The following is a 26,545-nucleotide window of genomic DNA, read 5'->3' on the forward strand; positions in this document are numbered from 1 at the left end:
GAGAGACAGGAGAGAGTGATGAAGACAATGAGGAAGAGAGACAGGAGAGAGTGATGAAGACAATGAGGAAGAGAGACAGGAGAGAGTGATGTAATCAAAGAGGGGGAGAGACAGGAGAGAGTGATGAAAACAAAGAGGAGGAGAGACAGGAGAGAGTGATGTAATCAAAGAGGAGGAGAGACAGGAGAGAGTGATGAAGACAATGAGGAAGAGAGACAGGAGAGAGTGATGTAAACAAAGAGGAGGAGAGACAGGAGAGAGTGATGAAGACAATGAGGAAGAGAGACAGGAGATAGTGATGTAATCAAAGAGGAGGAGAGACAGGAGAGAGTGATGAAAACAAAGAGGAGGAGAGACAGGAGAGAGTGATGTAATCAAAGAGGAGGAGAGACAGGAGAGAGTGATGTAAACAAAGAGGAGGAGAGACAGGAGAGAGTGATGAAGACAATGAGGAAGAGAGACAGGAGAGAGTGATGAATACAATGAGGAAGAGAGACAGGAGAGAGTGATGAAGACAAAGAGGAGGAGAGACAGGAGAGAGTGATGAATACAATGAGGAAGAGAGACAGGAGAGAGTGATGAATACAATGAGGAAGAGAGACAGGAGAGAGTGATGAATACAATGAGGAAGAGAGACAGGAGAGAGTGATGAATACAATGAGGAAGAGAGACAGGAGAGAGTGATGAATACAATGAGGAAGAGAGACAGGAGAGAGTGATGAATACAATGAGGAAGAGAGACAGGAGAGAGTGATGAATACAATGAGGAAGAGAGACAGGAGAGAGTGATGAAGACAATGAGGAAGAGAGACAGAAGAGAGTGATGAATACAATGAGGAAGAGAGACAGGTGAGAGTGATGAAGACAAAGAGGAGGAGAGACAGGAGAGAGTGATGTAATCAAAGAGGAAGAGAGACAGGAGAGAGTGATGAATACAATGAGGAAGAGAGACAGGTGAGAGTGATGAAGACAAAGAGGAGGAGAGACAGGAGAGAGTGATGTAATCAAAGAGGAAGAGAGACAGGAGAGAGTGATGAAGACAAAGAGGAGGAGAGACAGGAGAGAGTGATGTAATCAAAGAGGAAGAGAGACAGGAGAGAGTGATGTAATCAAAGAGGAAGAGAGACAGGAGAGAGTGATGTAATCAAAGAGGAGGAGAGACAGGAGAGAGTGATGAAGACAATGAGGAAGAGAGACAGGAGAGAGTGATGAAGACAATGAGGAAGAGAGACAGGAGAGAGTGATGAAGACAAAGAGGAGGAGAGACAGGAGAGAGTGATGAAGACAATGAGGAAGAGAGACAGGAGAGAGTGATGTAATCAAAGAGGAGGAGAGACAGGAGAGAGTGATGTAATCAAAGAGGAAGAGAGACAGGTTCGAGTGATGAAGACAAAGAGGAGGAGAGACAGGAGAGAGTGATGAAGACAATGAGGAAGAGAGACAGGAGAGAGTGATGAAGACAAAGAGGAGGAGAGACAGGAGAGAGTGATGAAGACAATGAGGAAGAGAGACAGGAGAGTATGATGTAATCAAAGAGGAAGAGAGAGAGGTGAGAGTGATGAAGACAAAGAGGAGGAGAGACAGGAGAGAGTGATGAAGACAATGAGGAAGAGAGACAGGAGAGAGTGATGAATACAATGAGGAAGAGAGACAGGAGAGAGTGATGGAGAGACAGGAGAGTGATGTTATCAAAGAGGAGGAGAGACAGGAGAGAGTGATGAAGACAAAGAGGAGGAGAGACAGGAGAGAGTGATGTAATCAAAGAGGAAGAGAGACAGGAGAGAGTGATGTAATCAAAGAGGAGGAGAGACAGGAGAGAGTGATGGATGACAGGGCGGGTCTTCATACTGATATAAGTCACAGTGTTGATGTTACAGACAGACAGATGCAGATTTAATCAGACATGGAGAAGCTTCACAGGTGTCTTCTGCTTTTACTGGGTAAAGGTCAACATCAGCGTTTCATGTTCTGTCTTTAAACTCATATTTTACAACATCTCAATTTATTATCATATTATTTCAATTTTGACACTCTTCTGGTGTTGTTAAGTTATTTCTTTACTCTGTGTTCAAATTTTGTATTATTTAGTTAAATATTGTGAAATGTTGATATATAATATTGCAGAATATTGTTAAAATAAGTTGTTTTGATGTTTTTACACAGGACTTTTATCAGTTCAGGAGAAGGCCAAAGGAACAGAAGGTAAGAAACTTAAAAACATTGAACAGAGTAATAAACAGTATTTTGAAGGTTTCTGTAATAGATAACTTGTGTTTTATTCCTGAAACATTGTCAGAGAACTCCGCACGATTGGGTGTAAGCAGTCAGTCATCAGATTTCGACAGTTTTTTCTCCTCATATGCTGTTGATGGTCGGCTTGATTCCTATACCCATACAAATGGAGACACAGACCCGTGGTGGAGAGTCGACCTGTTAAACGTGTACAAGGTCAACAGAGTGCTCATCACTAACAAAAACAGTGATTATTATTATACTCGGATAAATGGGGCTGTGATTCGTGTTGGAAATAATTCTCAAGACTTTTACAGCAACCCCATGTGAGGCTTTTCTTTGACTTTTGATCATTGATTCAGAAGAAATAGAAACAAATATCAACTGTCTATTATCTTCTGTAGATGTGCTGTGATTTCTACCATTCCATCCGGTGCCACTGAGACCTTCTATTGTGGTGGTATGAAGGGACGTTATGTACACATTCATATTCCTGGAGATGGCAAGATTCTGACCGTCAGAGAGATTGAAGTCTATGGGTTCATAGCAGGTAAATGACTCTTGTACAGCACATCAAGCTAAAGCGTTATGTCATGTCAAATCATGTGTTTAAAAGCTCACAACAGTAATCCACTCTGATGCTTTAGATATTAAAATATCATGAAAGGTTTGAATCTGTCATTTAAACATGAAGAAACACTGGACGTGTGTAATCTCAGCAGCTTGTTTTACCTCCTCTCAGCATGCGTTTAGTTTCTCAGTCGAGGGGAAAGTATGTCAGCCCGTTTAAGCCAGGTTTGGGATTTTTATATATTTAAAAGTCAAAATTATGACTTTGTATCTCACAATAATGAGACAGTTATTCAAAAAAAATCCAGACCCTGTTGGAAATGGGCTTCCATAGGAAAGAGAGCGATTCAGTATGTGTAGTGCATTTCTCGATTTAATATCACGTATTGCATTAAGCTGTTTCCTTACAATGGGCTAAATGGGGGAGAAAACGCTTGGTGTAAGATGATTCACAGAATAAGAGCTTGTGTTTGACAGCAGCTAGTGTTTGACAGTAGGCGTGTTTGACAGTAGGCGTGTTTGACAGTAGGAGTGTTTGACAGTAGGAGTGTTTGACAGTAGGAGTGTTTGACAGTAGGAGTGTTTGACAGTAGGAGTGTTTGACAGCAGCTAGTGTTTGACAGTAGGTGTGTTTGACAGTAGGTGTGTTTGACAGTAGGAGTGTTTGACAGTAGGAGTGTTTGACAGTAGGAGTGTTTGACAGTAGGAGTGTTTGACAGTAGGAGTGTTTGACAGCAGCTAGTGTTTGACAGTAGGCGTGTTTGACAGTAGGCGTGTTTGACAGTAGGCGTGTTTGACAGTAGGCGTGTTTGACAGTAGGCCAGTTTGACAGCAGCTAGTGTTTGACAGTAGGCGTGTTTGACAGTAGGCGTGTTTGACAGTAGGAGTGTTTGACAGTAGGAGTGTTTGACAGTAGGCGTGTTTGACAGTAGGCGTGTTTGACAGTAGGAGTGTTTGACAGTAGGCCTGTTTGACAGCAGCTAGTGTTTGACAGTAGGCGTGTTTGACAGTAGGAGTGTTTGACAGTAGGAGTGTTTGACAGTAGGCGTGTTTGACAGTAGGCGTGTTTGACAGTAGGAGTGTTTGACAGTATGCGTGTTTGACAGTAGGCGTGTTTGACAGTAGGCGTGTTTGACAGTAGGAGTGTTTGACAGTAGGAGTGTTTGACAGTAGGCCTGTTTGACAGCAGCTAGTGTTTGACAGTAGGCGTGTTTGACAGTAGGAGTGTTTGACAGTAGGAGTGTTTGACAGTAGGAGTGTTTGACAGTAGGAGTGTTTGACAGTAGGAGTGTTTGACAGTAGGAGTGTTTGACAGTAGGCGTGTTTGACAGTAGGAGTGTTTGACAGTAGGAGTGTTTGACAGTAGGAGTGTTTGACAGTAGGAGTGTTTGACAGTAGGAGTGTTTGACAGTAGGAGTGTTTGACAGTAGGAGTGTTTGACAGTAGGAGTGTTTGACAGTAGGCGTGTTTGACAGTAGGCGTGTTTGACAGTAGGCGTGTTTGACAGTAGGAGTGTTTGACAGTAGGAGTGTTTGACAGTAGGAGTGTTTGACAGTAGGCGTGTTTGACAGTAGGCGTGTTTGACAGTAGGCGTGTTTGACAGTAGGAGTGTTTGACAGTAGGCGTGTTTGACAGTAGGCGTGTTTGACAGTAGGCGTGTTTGACAGTAGGCGTGTTTGACAGTAGGAGTGTTTGACAGTAGGAGTGTTTGACAGTAGGCGTGTTTGACAGTAGGCGTGTTTGACAGTAGGAGTGTTTGACAGTAGGCCTGTTTGACAGCAGCTAGTGTTTGACAGTAGGCGTGTTTGACAGTAGGAGTGTTTGACAGTAGGCGTGTTTGACAGTAGGCGTGTTTGACAGTAGGAGTGTTTGACAGTAGGAGTGTTTGACAGTAGGCGTGTTTGACAGTAGGCGTGTTTGACAGTAGGAGTGTTTGACAGTAGGAGTGTTTGACAGTAGGCCTGTTTGACAGCAGCTAGTGTTTGACAGTAGGCGTGTTTGACAGTAGGAGTGTTTGACAGTAGGAGTGTTTGACAGTAGGCGTGTTTGACAGTAGGCATGTTTGACAGTAGGCGTGTTTGACAGTAGGAGTGTTTGACAGTAGGAGTGTTTGACAGTAGGCGTGTTTGACAGTAGGCGTGTTTGACAGTAGGCGTGTTTGACAGTAGGCCTGTTTGACAGCAGCTAGTGTTTGACAGTAGGCGTGTTTGACAGTAGGAGTGTTTGACAGTAGGAGTGTTTGACAGTAGGAGTGTTTGACAGTAGGAGTGTTTGACAGTAGGAGTGTTTGACAGTAGGCGTGTTTGACAGTAGGCGTGTTTGACAGTAGGCGTGTTTGACAGTAGGAGTGTTTGACAGTAGGAGTGTTTGACAGTAGGCCTGTTTGACAGCAGCTAGTGTTTGACAGTAGGCGTGTTTGACAGTAGGAGTGTTTGACAGTAGGAGTGTTTGACAGTAGGAGTGTTTGACAGTAGGAGTGTTTGACAGTAGGCGTGTTTGACAGTAGGAGTGTTTGACAGCAGCTAGTGTTTGACAGTAGGCGTGTTTGACAGTAGGAGTGTTTGACAGTAGCTAGTGTTTGACAGTAGGTGTGTTTGACAGTAGGAGTGTTTGACAGTAGGAGTGTTTGACAGTAGGAGTGTTTGACAGTAGGCGTGTTTGACAGTAGGAGTGTTTGACAGCAGCTAGTGTTTGACAGTAGGCGTGTTTGACAGTAGGAGTGTTTGACAGCAGCTAGTGTTTGACAGTAGGTGTGTTTAACAGTAGGTGTGTTTGACAGCAGCTAGTGTTTGACAGTAGGTGTGTTTGACAGCAGCTAGTGTTTGACAGCAGCTAGTGTTTGACAGTAGGCGTGTTTGACAGTAGTCGTGTTTGACAGCAGCTAGTGTTTGACAGCAGCTAGTGTTTGACAGCAGCTAGTGTTTGACAGTAGGTGTGTTTAACAGTAGGTGTGTTTGACAGCAGCTAGTGTTTGACAGTAGGTGTGTTTGACAGTAGGTGTGTTTGACAGCAGCTAGTGTTTGACAGTAGGCGTGTTTGACAGTAGGCGTGTTTGACAGCAGCTAGTGTTTGACAGCAGCTAGTGTTTGACAGTAGGTGTGTTTGACAGTAGGCGTGTTTGACAGCAGCTAGTGTTTGACAGCAGCTAGTGTTTGACAGTAGGCGTGTTTGACAGTAGGCGTGTTTGACAGTAGGCGTGTTTGACAGCAGCTAGTGTTTGACAGTAGGCGTGTTTGACAGCAGCTAGTGTTTGACTGTAGGCGTGTTTGACAGTAGGCGTGTTTGACAGCAGCTAGTGTTTGACAGTAGGCGTGTTTGACAGCAGCTAGTGTTTGACAGTAGGCGTGTTTGACAGCAGCTAGTGTTTGACAGTAGGCGTGTTTGACAGTAGGCGTGTTTGACAGCAGCTAGTGTTTGACAGCAGCTAGTGTTTGACAGCAGCTAGTGTTTGACTGTAGGCGTGTTTGACAGTAGGCGTGTTTGACAGCAGCTAGTGTTTGACAGTAGGCGTGTTTGACAGCAGCTAGTGTTTGACAGTAGGCGTGTTTGACAGCAGCTAGTGTTTGACAGTAGGCGTGTTTGACAGTAGGCGTGTTTGACAGCAGCTAGTGTTTGACAGCAGCTAGTGTTTGACAGCAGCTAGTGTTTGACAGTAGGTGTGTTTGACAGTAGGCGTGTTTGACAGCAGCTAGTGTTTGACAGCAGCTAGTGTTTGACAGTAGGCGTGTTTGACAGTAGGCGTGTTTGACAGTAGGCGTGTTTGACAGTAGGCGTGTTTGACAGCAGCTAGTGTTTGACAGTAGGCGTGTTTGACAGCAGCTAGTGTTTGACTGTAGGCGTGTTTGACAGTAGGCGTGTTTGACAGCAGCTAGTGTTTGACAGCAGCTAGTGTTTGACAGCAGCTAGTGTTTGACAGTAGGTGTGTTTGACAGTAGGTGTGTTTGACAGTAGGCGTGTTTGACAGCAGCTAGTGTTTGACAGCAGCTAGTGTTTGACAGTAGGCGTGTTTGACAGTAGGCGTGTTTGACAGCAGCTAGTGTTTGACAGTAGGCGTGTTTGACAGCAGCTAGTGTTTGACTGTAGGCGTGTTTGACAGTAGGCGTGTTTGACAGCAGCTAGTGTTTGACAGTAGCCGTGTTTGACAGCAGCTAGTGTTTGACAGCAGCTAGTGTTTGACAGTAGGTGTGTTTGACAGTAGGCGTGTTTGACCGCAGCTAGTGTTTGACAGCAGCTAGTGTTTGACAGTAGGCATGTTTGACAGTAGGCGTGTTTGACAGTAGGCGTGTTTGACAGCAGCTAGTGTTTGACTGTAGGCGTGTTTGACAGTAGGCGTGTTTGACAGCAGCTAGTGTTTGACAGTAGCCGTGTTTGACAGCAGCTAGTGTTTGACAGCAGCTAGTGTTTGACAGTAGGTGTGTTTGACAGTAGGCGTGTTTGACAGCAGCTAGTGTTTGACAGCAGCTAGTGTTTGACAGTAGGCCTGATTGACAGCAGCTAGTGTTTGACAGCAGCTAGTGTTTGACAGTAGCCGTGTTTGACAGCAGCTAGTGTTTGACAGCAGCTAGTGTTTGACAGTAGGTGTGTTTGACAGTAGGCGTGTTTGACAGCAGCTAGTGTTTGACAGCAGCTAGTGTTTGACAGTAGGCCTGATTGACAGCAGCTAGTGTTTGACAGCAGCTAGTGTTTGACAGCAGGCGTGTTTGACAGCACGCGTGTTTGACAGCACGCGTGTTTGACAATAGGTGTGTTTGACAGTAGGCGTGTTTGACAGCAGCTAGTGTTTGACAGCAGCTAGTGTTTGACAGCAGGCGTGTTTGACAGCACGCGTGTTTGACAGCAGGCGTGTTTGACAGCACGCGTGTTTGACAGCAGCTAGTGTTTGACAGTAGGCCTGATTGACAGCAGCTAGTGTTTGACAGCAGCTAGTGTTTGACAGTAGCCGTGTTTGACAGCAGCTAGTGTTTGACAGCAGCTAGTGTTTGACAGTAGGTGTGTTTGACAGTAGGCGTGTTTGACAGCAGCTAGTGTTTGACAGCAGCTAGTGTTTGACAGTAGGCCTGATTGACAGCAGCTAGTGTTTGACAGCAGCTAGTGTTTGACAGCAGGCGTGTTTGACAGCACGCGTGTTTGACAGCACGCGTGTTTGACAATAGGTGTGTTTGACAGTAGGCGTGTTTGACAGCAGCTAGTGTTTGACAGCAGCTAGTGTTTGACAGCAGGCGTGTTTGACAGCACGCGTGTTTGACAGCAGGCGTGTTTGACAGCACGCGTGTTTGACAGCACGCGTGTTTGACAGCACGCGTGTTTGACAGTATAAAAGTATGTAAAGTGTGTAAACAGTTCAATTTGATGTTACGTAGTTGAGGAAATGGCGGCCAACGGCCCCATCAATTGTTTTCTTTGGCTGGTTTCTAGCGGCTCCTGGGCATTTGTGTGAAAAGTAGTTGTGTGTGTGTGTAGTACAATGTTTAAAGAGTATTAAATTAATACTAATGTACAGAGTAAGACCAGTTACGGGTGCAGCCATGTTTAAACGCGCACAAGTTAATATTAGATAACAATACAGTTTTCGTTCATAGGATTGGGTGCCTAGTTATAAGGCAGACAGGTTTATTGTGAACGTTGGTGTTTATATGGAGTTGTGTAATACAGCTTAACTGCAAATGAGAAATATTCTGTTATAAAAAGTGAACACTTATAACATGTATGGTGATTACAAAAATATTATATCAATAATAGACAGAAAATATGAGTTAAAATGAAAATGGTTGTTTTGTGGTTCATACAAATTTTCTATGCTTGGAAAATATGGGAGGAGACGTTTTTGTGGAAACAGACTTTTGAAGAAAATATGGCTACATGTTATTCATATGTGGATATAACCTGTGCTTCAATGTAAAGCAGACAAAATAACAGAAATAATTCATGATTGCAGATATAATGTTAAAATGATGTTAAAAATAAAAGATAATCTGAGTGATTGGAGAATGAGCTACTCTGCGTCGCTTATTTCTTTGCAATATTTCCAATATTTCCAGACCTCCTATCAGAGGATTATCTATATATCTGCCAGCGGAGACCTAGTCGGGACCCGCTACATATGCAATAAGAAAAAGCCATGACACACATATATATTTTTTTCTTATTCTTGGAGGCGCTTGCCAGCAGAGGCGTCACTAGGCCCTTAAGCCCCCCTAAAAATTATTAGATTAATTAATTTGTGATCGCTTCAGTCCCCTTTAAAAACTCATTTGAAACGGCGGCGCGATGCGTCAAGTTTCGGCTCCTCCCCTGATCTAAGTCTGCATGGATTCAGCGCGTTATTCAATCCGCAGGGGCGCCGAGCGGAGCGAACATCACAAAGTACAAGGTGTGTGTGTGTCCATTTATTGATAGATTGCTATGATATGACACCTGCATCGGTGCAGTTCTTGTAATTTCAGTTTACATAATGTTACTGGACCAATAAACGGTTAGGTTTCTCATCCAATACCTGTACGTCTTCACTGCGTTTATCCCTTATCACAGCGTGATACTGTTTTTTTCTTCCAACAAAAATGAAGCGATTAAAACCCATGCAAACATACTTTAGAAAACGATCATGATTTATTTTTTGATTTACTTTTTAACATTTAAAACATATTATTGTGTATCTCGGCATTACATTATGCAGCCATGCACAGAAATGGTTAAATACACACATCATTGTCTGAAAGCAACAAATGGCAGAGAGAGAGAAACATCATGTGAAGTTATTTTGTTTTGTTTTAATAGATTTTTTTTGTGTTGAGTAATAATGAGTGTATCGTGATACATTCGAGTAAGAGTAGAGTAAAGGGATTTGTGTTTTATTTTAGGTAATTGATTTATAGAAGTGGCAAATTGATAATTCATGTTGTTACTTTTAATTACATTTTTTACATTTTTACATTTTTAGTTGGCAGACGCTTTTATCCAAAGCGACTTACAGTGCACTTATTACATTACATAATTAAACGTTTGTACTTGTGTTTGTACAGTGAATAAAGAATCAGGAAGTCTTCTCACATCTAAATGTTTCAAAATTTGTTTACAGTGTTGTATATGGCTCAGTCAGTACTCCTACTACCATATATGAAATACAGGGAATACAATGAAATAGTGAATAGCAATAAGGCTAGTGGTGTACAACCCTACCCTAATAGTCAAATAATATTTTTTTTAATCATACCCTTATTGGGGGCTAAGCCCCCCTAAAATGAAAATCTTAGAATCGCCCCTGCTTGCCAGTATTAAATTAAACTGAACAACCACTGAGACATAATCGTGGCAAAATGTAAAGAGTACAGTCCGGACTAATATATTATTGTAGCAGATGAGAAGGGGAAGGACTAATGCAAACGATGATATCATGTGATTTCTGATTGCTGAACAATGTGAAGGACAACTCAAGATCGCTGTACAAATATTTGAGTCAGATGTATAATTGTTAGAAGAACTCTGAGTGTCTCCCTTTGACTGCACGAGCAAATAAAGATCACATTTCTTGACACCCGGTACCCTGCTTCTGAGATTTCTTTCTGCATTGGAAGGTCGATTCCCCACAACATACACAGCAATTTTTTTCCAGATCTTTAGCAGACATTTTTCAGACGTCCCTGTGCTGTATGAAAAACTATTACGTGGATTAAACGTTAAGCGTGTCTTAACGTACCTAAACACACAGCGATCAGTGACAAGCACACTTCTGTCAAACACGCCTACTGTCAAACACACCTACTGTCAAACACGCCTACTGTCAAACACTAGCTGCTGTCAAACACGCCTACTGTCAAACACACCTACTGTCAAACACGCCTACTGTCAAACACTAGCTGCTGTCAAACACTCCTACTGTCAAACACACCTACTGTCAAACACTCCTACTGTCAAACACTCCTACTGTCAAACACTCCTACTGTCAAACACGCCTACTGTCAAACACTCCTACTGTCAAACACTCCTACTGTCAAACACTCCTACTGTCAAACACGCCTACTGTCAAACACACCTACTGTCAAACACTCCTACTGTCAAACACTCCTACTGTCAAACACTCCTACTGTCAAACACGCCTACTGTCAAACACTCCTACTGTCAAACACTCCTACTGTCAAACACGCCTACTGTCAAACACTCCTACTGTCAAACACGCCTACTGTCAAACACTAGCTGCTGTCAAACACGCCTACTGTCAAACACTAGCTGCTGTCAAACAGGCCTACTGTCAAACACTCCTACTGTCAAACACGCCTACTGTCAAACACTAGCTGCTGTCAAACTGGCCTACTGTCAAACACTAGCTGCTGTCAAACTGGCCTACTGTCAAACACTAGCTGCTGTCAAACACTCCTACTGTCAAACACGCCTACTGTCAAACACGCCTACTGTCAAACACTCCTACTGTCAAACACGCCTACTGTCAAACACGCCTACTGTCAAACACACCTACTGTCAAACACTAGCTGCTGTCAAACACGCCTACTGTCAAACACGCCTACTGTCAAACACTAGCTGCTGTCAAACACAAGCTCTTATTATGTGAATCATCTTACACCAAGCGTTTTCTCCCCCATTTAGCCCATTGTAAGGAAACAGCTTAATGCAATACGTGATATTAAATCGAGAAATGCACTACACATAATTCAAGAAACAAACTAGACTCATAGAAAACTGTGATAAAGAAATGAGTGAAGTGTACTTTATGATTTCTTGTTGAGTGAACCCTCTTCTGGTGACATGAAGTGACTGGACTTTAATCTCTGAATCGCTCTCTTTCCTATGGAAGCCCATTTCCAACAGGGTCTGGATTTTTTTTGAATAACTGTCTCATTATTGTGAGATACAAAGTCATAATTTTGACTTTTAAATAAATAAAAATCCCAACCCTGGCTTACTGTACATCCTGTACATCTTTTGAAACAATGTACTCGGGAGCCATGCGGAGTTGCCCATGCTCTTAAACACGAGGCCTGTGAGATACTAATACTGTACAATGTATGATATTATAACACAGCGCGTGATATAAAGCACAAGGCATAAGCTGACTTTATGTTTCAATGTTTGACATTAACCGTTTTAATGTTATAATCTAAAACCGTACAATTGATTAAATGTTTTGTATTAATAATCTAATAAATTTACCCTATAATTGATTACATGTTTTATTATACCCTAAAATCTACCAGATGTACAAACATTTTATAAACGTTTGTGAAAGAGCCGTTTACATATGTGACCCTGGACCACAAAACCAGTCTTAACTAGCGGCAGAACATTTAAAGGAATCAGCAAAAATACATTGTATGTCTCAAAATGATTCATTTTTCTTTTATGCCAAAAATCATAAGGATATGAAGTAAATATCATGTCCCATGAAGATCTATTTTACATTTCCGACGGTAAATATATCAAAACTTAATTTTTGAGAGTAATATGCTATGCCATTTTCTCGATATTTAGATTTTTTGAACCCTCAGATTCCAGATTTTCAAATAGTTGTATCTCAATCAAATATTGTCTGCTTATTTATTCAGCTTTTAGATGATGTACAAATCTCAATTTTCGATAAATTGACCCTTAAGACTAGTTTTGTTTTTTGTATGTAAAAAGGTCACTTTTGAATGATATTGGCGCCCTCTATCGGACAGTTTACGCTACTGTGTTTGAATCAATATTCCGGTGAAGCACACGTGACTTATTCTTGTCATTTCATTCATTTGTGCAAAGTCTAAACTAGCTGTCAGTCATGTGTCGTTGGTGTTCAGACATGCGCCAATGCTAATGGCAGAAGTTAAGGTGATCTTCACTTTTATCTGGTCTCATTTCTATAAGTTTTTTGTCCAAACTGTGTTAGAAACTAAAGTAAGTAGCTAAATACTTCATTATTCTCTTAGTTGTTAGATTTGACTCCTTTTGAGTTATTTGTTCATCTTCTGTACGTAGTGTTATTCTGTGCACACAGAATCTCAATTGGATGTTAATATGAACATAAAACACTTTTGATTGCAACTTTTCTAAATGTTGAATTCTGCTTTTCAGAGGTTTGATTTAAAGATAATACTTATTAATCTGTGGTCATTTACACCTGTTGTAATTGTGTAAAGACATTCTTATGGGTCCGTGGACGTTTTAGTCATTTGATATCCTATTTGAAATAAATTAATGGAAAATGAAAAATGACTCGTTCTTTCATTTTTCGTTTGCCGTTTAAAAAACGGATTTCGAAATCAATTTGGCATTCGTACATGTGGGCGGCGCTATAACGCCCCTTTCACCCGATTGGTCAAATCGTACCATTCTGTACGGCCTTAATTCTGCCCGTCAGAAGAATTCACCTCCAGTTGTTCGTATTTTGGTGTATTGTCGCAACGCGAACCAATGCTTATTGTCAACTGTGCGTGATATTTACGCAGAAATCGTAAATCGTGTTGTACTGTACGACATTTAAGAGATTACAAGCCATGCAGTGTGCTGTATGCTATTACTTCGACATCTAACACCCCTTTCATAGACGTTGATCGCAGAAAAGTGCTGTATAATTCCATGAGAGTGCTGCTGTCAGTGGGATTGATCTAGAAATGTTCCTATTTGTTGTAGTAGAAGTATTAATAAAGTTCCCTGCATCACAAAGCGCCCTGTGTAAACAAAAGGCAGGAACAATGCCATAAGGGCTCTGTATAGTGATGACAAGTAAAGTGGCTATAAAGACAAGCGAGCAATTTATGTTCCTCAATTATTTAAAAAAAATAGCAGAATAACTTTGTCTGAGGCTAAACGTCTGCCTGCTTCCATCACCGGACAACACTCCCCATAATCCTTTGCACAACTCTCACCTGATCCCCATCATCTGGACACTATTCCCATCGCCTGTCTACCCCTTGTTATCTGTCTTATTTAAATTATTTCTTTGGTTTTGTTATTTGTCCGGTGTTGAATGTGTTTATGGTGTTGTGCTTTTTCCTGTGTTTCTGTGGATTAAATTATACACGTTTGGAGTATCTGATTGTCTTGAGTGTTTGCTTCACAAACCGTGACATCTGTATGTAAGAGTCTCTGTCGACACATAGGCTATACTGTACAGACTCGACTTTCACCTGAAAATTTAGATGTGCTTGTTTTTCTCAACAAAACTAATCTGCTTAATTAATGGGTTTTTCATTTTGTTTATTCAGAAATTGTTACAAAATCTAAACGATAAAACTAAAACTGTATTGATGATGGGAGAGTCTACCCGCTACGCAAAGTCTTCTTCAGCACATACCAAAGATTCTCAACAGGGTCAATGTGTGGGCTCTGTGGTGGCCAATGAGTGAAAATGATGAATATGTTTCCTGAACCACTCTTTCACAATTTGAGCCCGATTAATCCTGGCATTGTCATGTTGAAATATGCCCGTGCCATCAGGGAGGAAAGAATCCATTGATGGCCTAACTTTGAGTCATTCAGTCAACTGACCACATTCTCTGGGCACATAACGTTGTTGAACCTAGACCTCAAATCCAATGGGAGGCTCTTACCTATTTTCTTAGTTGAATCCATGCTGTTGTTGACTGTTTTTGAACGGGCAGTGTATATAACTCTGCTTTATAAATGAGTTTCTCATTCGGTCTGCATGAGCTTATTCAGAAATTGTTACAAAACCAAAATGATAAAACTATATATTTACATTAACATTTAGTCATTTATCAGACGCTTTTATCGAAAGAGTATTACAGAGAGGTCAGGGAGCAATAAGCGACATGTCAAACAGGAGCAATCACACAATAGGTACTGATACAAATAAGCCAAAGATAATTTAGATAATATCTACAGTACACATGGATGTCCAGTTCACAGCATATCTTCAATACTGTAAGACAACAGAAGCCCTAGTTTAGGCACAACACGGTTAGCATATTTATAAATCTGGTCACCTACAGATAGTCATTCCACCACCAAACACACACACACACACACACACACACACACTGCACCCTCAAGCTTAATCTCAAACATTTCCAAAACATAGTGATATGTACATTCTCACAACCTAAAGCTGTTATTTTATACTGGTAACAAAGAGTCAATGTCTAAACTAAAAACTAAAACAAAAGACAAATGCTAAAACTATTGTTAATCATACATAGAGTGAGGGAAATAATTATTTGATCCCCTGATGATTTAAGTTTGCCTGCTTACAAAGAAATGAAGGGTCCATCATTTTTATGGTAGGTGTATTTTAACTGATAGAGACAGAATATCAACAACAAAAAATCTGGGGAAAATATTATATAAAGGTTATAAATTGATTTGCATTTCAGTCAGTGAAATAAGAATTTGATCCCCAAGCAAAACATAACTTTGTTCTTTGTTGAGAAACCCTTGTTGGCCAGCACAGAGGTCAGACATTTCTGATAGTTGGTCACCAGGTTTGCACATGTGTCAGGATATATTTGAGTCCACTCCTCTGTCAATCTTTAAGGTTTCTTGGCTGCCGCTCAGTAAATTGTAGTTTTAACCTCCTTCACAGATTTTCTATAGGACTAGGGTCTAGAGACTGGCTATGACATGTAATGTTCGTCTCCTTAAGCCACTCTTTGGTTGACCATAGTGGTGGAGAGGTTGAAATGGGAGATACAGATTCTGTTGGCAGGCATCTTTTATATATATATATATACATAACAAGATGATTTAGGAGTACTTTCTTAAAGTGACAGGACTAATCTGTGGGCCATGTAGGCACATAACCAATCTTTGGGGCCAGAATTCTTGCTTGTTGGAAGGGGATCAAATACTTTTTTCACTGACTGAAATGTAAATCAATTTATAACCTTTATTTCCACTGATATTTTGGTTGATTTTCAGGTTCTATCAGTTAAAATAAACCTAAACATTACAGATGCTGCATTTATTTGTGAGCAGGCAAACTTACAAAATCAGTGTGGGGATCTAATAATTATTTCCCTCACTGTACAAACATACATGCATACTGTACATATAATTTACTCAGATCACAATAATTATTGGGCAGAAGAATATTGATTGAATTATTTATTATTGGAATATACTGTAACTGATCAATAATTTATTTATTTATAATAACTACAGCAAAGGATGTAATTGAAGATATCTAGTTGGAGCTAAGGAATCCACCCCTTCACATGTTTTTACAGATGACATGAACTATTTCTCCTTAAAGAATGTTCTCAATCATCATTACACAATGCTGTTTTAAGTTCAGCAATGTTCATAAACTTGCACTATAAAATTGTTGCTGTTGAAAGAAAATTATTTGTGATAAATTGACTAAAATTTCTAAAACATTTCAGGTCACATTTCGTTTGGTTCCATGTGATGTTGTGAGAATAAAATAAACGTTTTTGCAGAATTAAATTTTGTGTTTTACAAACTAACATACACATCTGCATGCAGGCTCCCAACTGTGCAGATTCATTGATGTTCCTTATGTGTGATGTTTATTCTCAGACATACAGCTACGACATATTCATGGCAGTACAGATTAAATGCATAGATATATTTGTTACTTTATCTGTACGGAGAGTGGATAAATTAGATTGAAAGAGACTGACACCTCCTCTTGTGGACAGAATTAAGAATTATGGTCAACATGGAATTACATTGTAATTCTAAATGATCTGTATCGAAGTTCGTGATATAGAGCCTATTCATCAAATTGTTTTATAACAATAAACATTAATATAAGTGAAACTTGGCCAAACTTGCATCAGGAGTAGACTTTGAACTTATAGCGCATTAAGAGAGAGCGCATTAGGCCACGCCCACACCGGGGAACAATCCAACAGACTTTCTATTGCGGGAAAATACCACCTTGACATTTCTGATTTATAGCAAAAAAACATAACAATGCCTAAAACTACTGTGTGACGGGTGCACAGAAAACAAGAGAAAGTCCAGTGAGCACGTCCCTCTCGCACTCGTACAGACTCTTAATCTGATGGGTAGAATTAAGTCCGTACAGAATGGTGAGCGATTTGACCAATCGGGAGAAAGGGGCGTTAATGCAACGCCCACATATACGAATCCCATATTGAGTCCAAAATCCGTTTTTTAAACGGCAAACGAAAATGAAAAATCGGGCCGAAATGTAATTTTTCGTTTGTTGAACTAAACGAAAAAACAAAAAACGATTCATCTTTCAGTTTCCTATAATTAATTTCAAATAGGATATCAAATGAATAAAACGTACACGGACCCTTATGCTATTGCATTATTCCTTGTTATGGTTAAAGTGATTGTAAACTGTTGAGTTATTAGGCTACTGTTCCTATTTAATTATTCTACTTACACTTATTATTGGTTTATAGAACCACACATGTGTGTCTATTGGAAACAGTGAAGATGTTTATTATGGACATAGACAGAGTGGTTTATTGTTCTGCATCAACATTCTGCAGCGGCTGCCACACTTTAAACGCCACCTTTACACTTTCACACAACATAGACTCTTAATGATAAACATCTATGTGCTTTCTTCTATAAAACATTTTAAATCTCATGGCTGTACTACAGGAGCAAACAATAAAACAAGTCTTTCTCTCTCTCATTTATTAGGAAACGTGGCATTAGATGGAGTGGCAACACAATCCTCAACGTATGAAGACTGGTCTGCTGACAGAGGAATTGATGGTAATCGAGGTCTTGTGGAGCAGAACACCAGCTGTACTGAAACCGCTCCTGGGAATAATGACCCGTGGTGGAGACTGGATCTGCATGACGTGTACTGTGTGAACAGAGTCGTCATCACAAACAGATTTGACTGTTGTTCAGAACGACTAAACGGAGCAGAGATTCACATCGGAAACTCTCTGGAGAACAACGGCAACAACAATCCCCTGTGAGAATCACAACAGAAACATTCACCATCACATCTCACGTCAACATTCTTTATGTCTCTCTCTCTCTCTCTCTCTCTCTCTCTCTCTCTCTTTCTCTCTCTCTCTCTCTCTCTCTTATTTTTCCTGTTTTTTCCTTGCATAGACAGTGTTGTAAAGTGGGTTTTCCTTTTTTTTCATGGCACATGAAAGAGTTGGCTTTGACAACATCGTCTGAACAAAGCCGTGGTTGTATTTTTAAACTCCGACACTCTGGTTAATGGTTCTCAGTCGGAAAAGGGTGGCTTGCCCACTTCAGGTAGATGGAGAGTTCCTGCATCTAGTGGAGGAGTTCCAGTATCTGGGGGTCTTGTTCACGAGTGAGGGAAGGATGGAACGGGAGATTGACAGACGGATCGGTGCAGCTTCTGCAGTAATGCGGTCGCTGTACCGTTCTGTCGTGGTGAAGAAGGAGCTGAGCCGCAAGGCGAAGCTCTCGATTTACCGGTCAATCTACGTTCCAACACTCACCTATGGTCATGAGCTGTGGGTCATGAACTAAAGAACAAGATCCCGGATACAGGCGGCCGAAATGAGCTTTCTCCAGAGGGTGGCCGGGCGATCCCTTAGAGATAGGGTGAGAAGCTCTGTCAATCGGGAGGAGCTCAGAGTAGATCCGCTCCTCCTCCACATCGAGAGGGGCCAGCTGAGGTGGCTCGGGCATCTTTTCCGGATGCCCCCTGGACGCCTTCCCGGGAAGGTGTTCCAGGCATGTCCCACTGGGAGAAGACCCGGGAAAGACCTAGGACACGCTGGAGGGACTATGTCTCCCGGCTGGCCTGGGAACGCCTCGGTGTCCCCCCGGAAGAGCTGGAGGAAGTGTCTAGGGAGAGGGAAGTCTGGGCATCCCTGCTTAGACTGCTGCCCCCGCGACCCGGCCACGGATAAGCGGAAGAAAATGGATGGATGGATAGTTAATGAGTTGACTGTGAGCGGAATATATGTGAAAGAAACGTCGTACTAAAGTGACCGTCTCTTATGTGCCACGTTAAGTTTGCAATAAAGTCATCCTCAAGGAGCTTCAGAGGTTAAGTAAGATCTCAAGCCCAGTAAAAACGATTCCCCTCTTTTGTAAATATGCTGCGCTAAAACACGTTCTTTCTTTAAGGCGGCAGGTTTACATGTTTTTGAATTCCCCTGAATGAACATGGGAAGTTTCTTTCCGTGTCATTCACGCAGAGTGTGTTCATGGTGTACCATAGTACTGATAGCATGAGGTGCTTCGATTGAGGAGAATTGGGCCATAAACGCTTTGCATGTCCGCACAAAGATAAACAACAAGAATTGTTGAAGAATTCCATTAAGGACAACAGCTTAGGCCGCGCCACAGGGGCCTATTGTGCACTACCCACCTCCTCAAAAACACATTTTTTAAGTCCATAATGACTATAATGGTATATTAAAATGTTACTGTTGTAATATTTGGGATGCACTAGACTACCTGTTTCAGCCGCATATGAAAATGAACGCATTTTCAAACGATGCAAATACAATAAAGAACCCTGTGTGTGTGTTCTACTGAGCATTAACATGTGTTTCATCAGGCATGTGATCAGCCCACGACAAAAGAGAAGGAAGACCGCACACACCCTCCCCAACTCCAATCCCCCAAAATAGTCTTTAATGTTACTAATTTAATGTCACATGATTGAAAACTGGCAAATGTTTGCCAACAATAGATATTTTTCACTTAGCAACACAAAATCAAACTATTATAATTAGCAATTTTGGAAATATCAGTTCAAATGTTTATTAGTTTAACAGTCACCTAAACAATATTGATTAAAACAGGTTGATGCGTTGAGCAAATATCTTATGCTAATGTCAAATAAAATGGTATTAAAAATGGCACCTCTTGAGTAGTTTATGTTAGACATACTTAACATTTTATTGTAATCAGAAATAATTCATCAAACAACAATTGAACACAAAGCGCCCTCAAGAGACTTCCATACACAGACACTAGATGGCGCATTACGTCATTCATACAGAGTTTGTCCGCATTAATCTGCATCTAATAAAAGGTGCAAACGCTTCATGTTGCATTTTTTATTCATTTAAATGTTTGCATGCAGTAGAGTCTTCAACGCGTTTATATTAAACAGTGACTAGATCGGCCATTTGTATAGTTTTAAGCCATTAAATCGAGGAATGGACTATTTTAGTGTATAGATAATATTAAGTATATCACATTGCGTCTCAACTTCTTGACTCGGGATACATTACAAAACTTGTTCAGTTCTTCACTTAATTAAAAACGACACGACAGACTTTAGAGTACTAAAACAGCTGAGTTTGGCGTTGAGTTTTCACGGACTCTTTTCAAGGAGACAGTTGGCCGCCTGTACGGAGACTCCACGACCCCCAACCCCCCTAATCCCGTCACGAATGAAAATGAATCTTATTTATGCAATTTCCGGGGGGTCCCAGCGAGGTCAAAAAATACCGAAATCCGTATTTACACGGAAAAATCTCATCCCTGCTCATGGAGCGGAAGATATGATGACTGAGTTTGCAACGTGTCATTTGTGTATGTAACCAGCTCTCATCCTTTCTCGCCCAGAACAACCTCCTAGACAGCAACCAGTCTGGGTTCAAGAGCGGTCATTCCACCGAAACTGCGCTGCTCTCTGTCATTGAAGCCCTGAGACTGGAAAGAGCCTCCTCTAACTCATCTGTTCTCATCCTACTGGATCTATCTGCAGCCTTTGACACTGTTAACCATCACATTCTCCTGTCCACTCTCAAGGCTATGGGGGTCTCCGGAAAGGTGCTACGATGGTTCAGGTTTTAGCTCTCGGATAGGTCCTTTAGAGTATGTATTTAGAGGTGAGGTGTCTGAGTCCCAACATCTGGACACAGGTGTGCCTCAGGGCTCAGTGCTTGGTCCGTTGCTATTCTCTGTATACATGACATCCTTTGGCTCTGTCATTAGGAAACATGGCTTTTCCTATCACTGCTATGCGGATGATACACAACTCTACCTGTCTTTTCTACCAGACGATCCGACAGTTTCTGCACGCATCTCAGCTTGCCTCGCCGATATCTCGCTCTGGATGAATGACCATCACCTGCAGCTGAACCTTTCGAAAACATAACTGCTTGTAATCCCGGACGATACAATAATGTGATATATAATGATGCAATATGTTCAGTTGTTGTTTTTTTTTTTTTTATATGCTATTGTTGTAATATAAGCGTTTTTGTGATTGTGTATAAGGTTTGTGTTGATTTGATGTTAATTGTAAAATAAATTTCTCTCTCTAGATGTGCTGCTATTCCTGGTATTCCAGTGGGTCAATCCTGGACCTTCCCATGTGGTGGAATGGTGGGACGTTATGTGAATGTGTTCCTTCCTGGAAATCAAAAGATTCTTAACCTGTGTGAGGTGGAGGTCTATGTTGAAGGTATGTATGTTGTATGCTTTCCAACCTGTAGAGGGTATGCATTGACGTCTCTTTCCCACGTGAACATGTCGGGAGACACACTTGAACACGCTACCCTGGGTGACAAAACACCAATGGCTGAGGAGAATATGAGAAACAAAGAAACCAGGACTAAATCACGCGATCAATTGTTGAAATTACCATCAGTTGGTCTGGAGGGTGATCCTTACGACTTCCTTACGAATTCTTACATACACTGTGAATCCTTGCTGTAGTTTTTGCAGCAGGTTTGCCAGTAACTTACTGTAGATTTAATTACTACTTAATATACTTTACAATTAGTACTGTTTTCAATTACTTTAATCAAAATTGAAACACTTTGACTTTTGAGATTCAAAATGAGCAAGAAGAGACAAGAAGAAAGTATTTTTTTGCAGAGTTGCTGTTTTAATGCCTAACCATTTTTCTCTTATTTTGTGTAAAAATATTAAAAACTTCTGAAATTACGGTACATTTTCATAACAACAAAAGTGACCCAAGATATTTAGTGTTGTTTTATGAAAGAAAAATATATAAACTATGTACGTTTATGCTTAAAACCAAATTATACATTAAATCTACAGTAAGTTACTGGAAAACCTGCTACCAAAGTACAGCAAAGGGAATTGTGTTTCCTGATACCGTGAGCAGTTTGGATGTAACAATATTATGGAGATCATGTTATCGCAAAAGCAAAATTGTCTCAATCTTACAGTGGTCACATGACTGTATGAAACGCCAGGTCTTCCGGTCATAACATAGAGAATGTCAGAAAATACAATAGATGACCTTTGTGAAGCTCCATCTGGTGCAATGATTATATTTGATCAAAGGGATTTTAGGTCATCTGACACGTCTCGCACTATAACTCACACCTCTAGGCAACGGTTATGATGAGAGGATGAAGAAAAGATGCTTATGGCACGTTTACATCATTTGCCATCATTTGTCATTTTAAATATGCCAATAAATATCACACCATGAACTTCACACTGAGGTATAATCGTACAGGGAGATTTTGATATTGTTAAATTCCTATTGTTTTATTACCCATGGGGTCGCACTGTGTGCTCAGGTGGTAAAGTTACAACACGTCCGTACCCTTTATAATGAAGTCTTCACATTATATATTTTTCTGAACAAGAGTCAGGGAGGAGTGCTTATCATTTTTGTTTCAGACATCTGTAAACAGAAAACAGCAGTAAAGATGCGGTTCAGCTCCAAAGAGGATTTGACTGACTCCACAGTAAGAGAAAACATCCTTCAACAGGTGAAAACAGAAGCAAATAACAAACTTATTTCAAAGAATTAGTAATAAAATACATCTGAAGAACAGGGTAAGAGATAGTTGTCTGAAAGTGCCGCAGTTTCTTGTTAAAACAGGGTAAGATTCTACAAAAGAAAATATTATATAATCAAACAAAGTGCTTTTAGTTAATCTGATGTTAAATGTTAATTGTCAAAAATATATAATGTTTAAATTTATTTGAGAAAGTTTATTTTCATTAGTTTAGCTTTTCTTGTGCTGCAGGGCAGAAAACAGCTCATTCACACAAATCAAACACTCTACTTGCCATTAACAGTTACAGCAGTAAAATATATATCGTTCAATATAATACAAATAATACACTACTGCAATAAAATGATGGGAAATTTAACAATGTACCTAGAGATTTGCTTAAAAATGTACCATTATAAATAACGCTTTTTTTTATAGTTTCCTGTTTATAGTTCATAATTTTACAAGTCTCAAGATTAAACACTTTTTTACTTCACAAATTTCCACTGGTATGCTAACAGGGCAGTCTTTAATTCTAAATATGTGTAGATGTCATATTAGGAGGATTACCCTAACATAATGCTTCTCAAACGGGGGGCCCAAGATGGTTCCAGGGGCGGCACTGATTTTGTGGCAATTTTTTAAATTTAGAAATTGATCATAAATTTTATGCGAAAAAATAAGGCCACCAACCAAAATAAGGAATGTTTCAGAATATTGTATAACTGAATATTTTTTGGTTTAAAAAAAAATGGTAGTTTAAGATTTTACGTTTTTATTTGGGGGGGCCACAAAGCGATGCAATCCACACAAAGGGGCCTTACAGCTAAAATGTTGAGAACCACTGCAGCCCTAACATACTGTAAGAATATTACTTTTTGTCCCCTTGTCTAAGTATTATTATTCTAAGGTTGAAGAGTCGAGTCGATGGAACACACAGAGTTTCGGGATCCCGGAGACCAAGAATTGACGCAGAGACAGAAGTGCAGTTCAATCAAATCAAAGTCCAAAGTTTATTGAAAATAGTTCCCATATTTGTGTTCATAAAAGAGGAAGTAAATATGTCATTGAAACTATTAATATTATTCACGTGGTTAGTTCTTTGTTCTTAGAGCTCCTTATAAGTTCATTAGATGTTCTTCATTAGTACATTAGTATTGAGAACTTCTTATAAGTACATTAGTATTTTTAGCAGAAGGCAGCACGCTGTTCTGAACATTCTGTTAACTTGGTCAGCGCTTGAACTCAAGTAAGGTTAGACATAATTCAAGAACAATATTCATTGAAATACATTTCTCACAATATATGTGGGACACAGACAAAACCCAAATGCCCCTTCAGTCGGTCTCTCGACGTTGTGTTGAGAAACAGACTGGGGTTTGATCTTGAGAACCTATCATCTCCGAGAGGAATTTCTAAACGCCATTAGGATTGGCGAATGGTCCGCCCACGCCAGTCTCCACCCCGTACATACGGGTATAAAAGGAAGATGGCGGCGGTCATTCACTTACCTTTTGTTCTTTGGAACCTCGCATTTCATGTTGCAGAATATCTTTCTTCAAGAGAGGCTTTCTTTTCCTGCCGGCGCGACCCTGGTGTGAAGACGGTCTTCCCTTCGACCTCCCGGAGACCTAGGTCGACCTAGACTCCCGTCCAGAGCGTGTAGGCTCTCTTCGACCCTGGTGTCGTAGGCTTACAACGCTGCTGGACAGGCTACTTCCCCCCTCAATGCCATGGCAATCCTCCAGGTCTTTCAGACTAAAGTCCTGAAGGACCAGGATGAGGGGAAGCCCGACCCCACTCGCATGAGTGAACTGCGCACTGCCACTGACCTCGCGCTCCGAGCGACGAAGGCCATGGCAGGGGCGTTGGGTTGGTCGATGTCCACTATGATGGCCCAAGAGAGGCATCTGTGGTTAAACCTTGCGCAGATGAGCGAAGTCCAGAAGGATTCCCAGCGGCCCTGACGGGAGGAACCTGGGGCAAACATCAGGCCCGACGTCAGCCATTCCATCGCCGAGTCGGAACGAGACACTGCCTGCCTCGTCTCAACTAAGTCCTTTTCAGGGCCCGGCGCCCACCTCCTCATTAAGTGAGTTGTTTTCCCTGGGTATCCCTCGTCCGCAGCACCTCCAGGCGTGCAGTGGCATGGAAGTACGGCGCGGACGACAACAATCTCCATGCGATGTTGCGTCGGCCAGCGCTGCAAGACAGGTAAGTCAACAGAGCCGTCAACCTCCCAGGGACCCTTCCCGGTGCGAGGTGACCGATTTGCCAGCCACCGAACGCGATAAAGGAGATCGTTCCTCTGACACCGTTGATACGGTTCTTGGATGCGTGGCAGACGCATACCAGCCCGTCGCGGTGGTTAGACCGGACGATCCGTCTCGGTTATGCGATCCAGTTCGCCAAGCGCCCCCCGAAGTTCCGGGGCATTCTGTTCTCCTCACTTTGGGGAGAGAATGCCCCCGTGCTTCGGAGAGAGGTCGCCGCCCTGCTGGCAAAGAACGCAATCGAATCCGTCCCAATAGCCGAGATGTCCTCCGGGTTCTACAGCCCATACTTCATTGTGCCCAAAAAAGGAGGAGGGCTGCGCCATCTTCCTTTTATACCCGTATGTACGGGGCGGAGACTGGCGTGGGCAGACCATTCGCCAATCCTATTGGCGTTTAGAAATTCCTCTCGGAGATGATAGGTTCTCAAGATCAAACCCCAGTCTGTTTCTCAACACAACGTCTCGTTCCCTCACATTCTCACACATACAATTTTGGAAAGTTGGAAAGGTGCATTGGCTCCTCATTTTATTTATGATGTTTAAAGTTTTTGTAAAACGAAAACATTTTTTTATTATCATCATTATTATTAACAGCTGGGATCTATTCTGGCTAGCAGAGGATTTAAAGACGTGACAGTGCGGTGGTCTCAACCCCCTCAACAGGAGGTGATCGAAGTGGAAGAAGAACGTGAGTCTGACATACATTTGCAAATGAAAATGAGTCTAAAAATCATGAACTTGTATTAAGCGTGTCTCATTTACAGGTCCTTGCAGTAAATGAAATTAATCCAATGGAAATGTTTTTGTGTTTGAAGAGACACAGAGAGATCTTTCAGCTGAAATTCTTTTGGATTAATATTACACACATTTCCAGACAAATAAATTAAATGTTGTAAATGTGTTCCAGATTGAATTCACAGTGAAGAATAAACGGATAAGATTTTGCGTTATGATATTTCTGTTAAACATCTTCATGATTTATTTTATGAAGACTTTCACTCACTTTTATTGTTCATTCGGAACTGCTACATGTGCACTGATGTAAAAGTTTTAATGTTAATTTTATGCTGTTTGATATTAAATGGACCAATTTCACTATATTAGGAAACTGCTTCGCAGCATCAAAACATTTATTATGCTTATTATGCAGATTAGAGCCTATTTTAATAGAATGCTTTATTCATTTTAATATATTAAACACTAAGATACATCTTTGTATGTGTATTTTTTTTCTGAACACTGACTTCTAACTCATTAAAGTCTTTTGAATAACACACCACCGGTTGCTTTATTTTACTCAAATGTAAAAGCTTCACTGTATAATGAGAAATAACAATAAAAACTTGAAGATTTATGATTTGACCTGAAATTATTTGAACATGTTTTCCCAATAATTTTGTCAACAAAAGTGATGCATTTACTAAAACATTTTTGGCCCCAGAGTCAGTGGTGTTATGAGCATGTGTGTTATGTCAGGATTCCATCACCATCTCACTCCACTCATTCCCTCACTCCGCCCACTCAGTCATTCACACGCTCATTGTCACCCGATTACTAATCACTATCACCTGAACCTCATCAGCAGTGCACCCATTTATACCACAGACCAACATTCACTCATTGTCTGATCTCGTCTACACATGACACAGACTCTATACCATACGTTCCTACCTGCGATCCCGATCTTCCCAGCCTATCTTCATTCCGTCTTCCAAGGAATTTCATCATCTGCAAGATAAAGAGAGAGAGACTTGGTTATACTACTGATAAGTTATCATCTATTATTTCATCTTACTGGTCACTCGCATGTTTTGCTGTAACTATCCATTCTGCAAACTAAAACTTCTATACT

General features: G+C 41.0%; 1 protein-coding gene across 1 annotated transcript; it reads left to right on the forward strand.

The window, feature by feature from the left end:
* Window positions 1–1,903: 1,903 nt before the first annotated feature.
* Window positions 1,904–25,928, forward strand: LOC130426255 (uncharacterized). The gene is made up of 9 exons (XM_056752931.1): window positions 1,904–1,940; window positions 2,164–2,202; window positions 2,297–2,558; window positions 2,637–2,782; window positions 17,395–17,677; window positions 20,982–21,121; window positions 22,318–22,409; window positions 25,288–25,381; window positions 25,468–25,928. Exons 1-9 carry the CDS (start codon window positions 1,904–1,906, stop codon window positions 25,578–25,580), a joined length of 1,206 nt encoding a protein of 401 aa, XP_056608909.1. The 3' UTR covers window positions 25,581–25,928.
* Window positions 25,929–26,545: the final 617 nt, after the last annotated feature.

This window comes from Triplophysa dalaica, chromosome 7, assembly GCF_015846415.1.
Source record: "Triplophysa dalaica isolate WHDGS20190420 chromosome 7, ASM1584641v1, whole genome shotgun sequence".
Lineage (NCBI taxonomy): Eukaryota > Metazoa > Chordata > Actinopteri > Cypriniformes > Nemacheilidae > Triplophysa > Triplophysa dalaica.

Bases quoted from the DNA above. Each gene is read 5' to 3' on its own strand.
- LOC130426255 (XM_056752931.1), top strand. From the start codon at position 1,904: ATGGAGAAGCTTCACAGGTGTCTTCTGCTTTTACTGG. The intron at 1,941-2,163 runs GTAAAGGTCAAC...GTTTTTACACAG, and splicing joins GTGTCTTCTGCTTTTACTGG to GACTTTTATCAGTTCAGGAG. The intron at 2,559-2,636 runs GTGAGGCTTTTC...TATCTTCTGTAG, and splicing joins GACTTTTACAGCAACCCCAT to ATGTGCTGTGATTTCTACCA.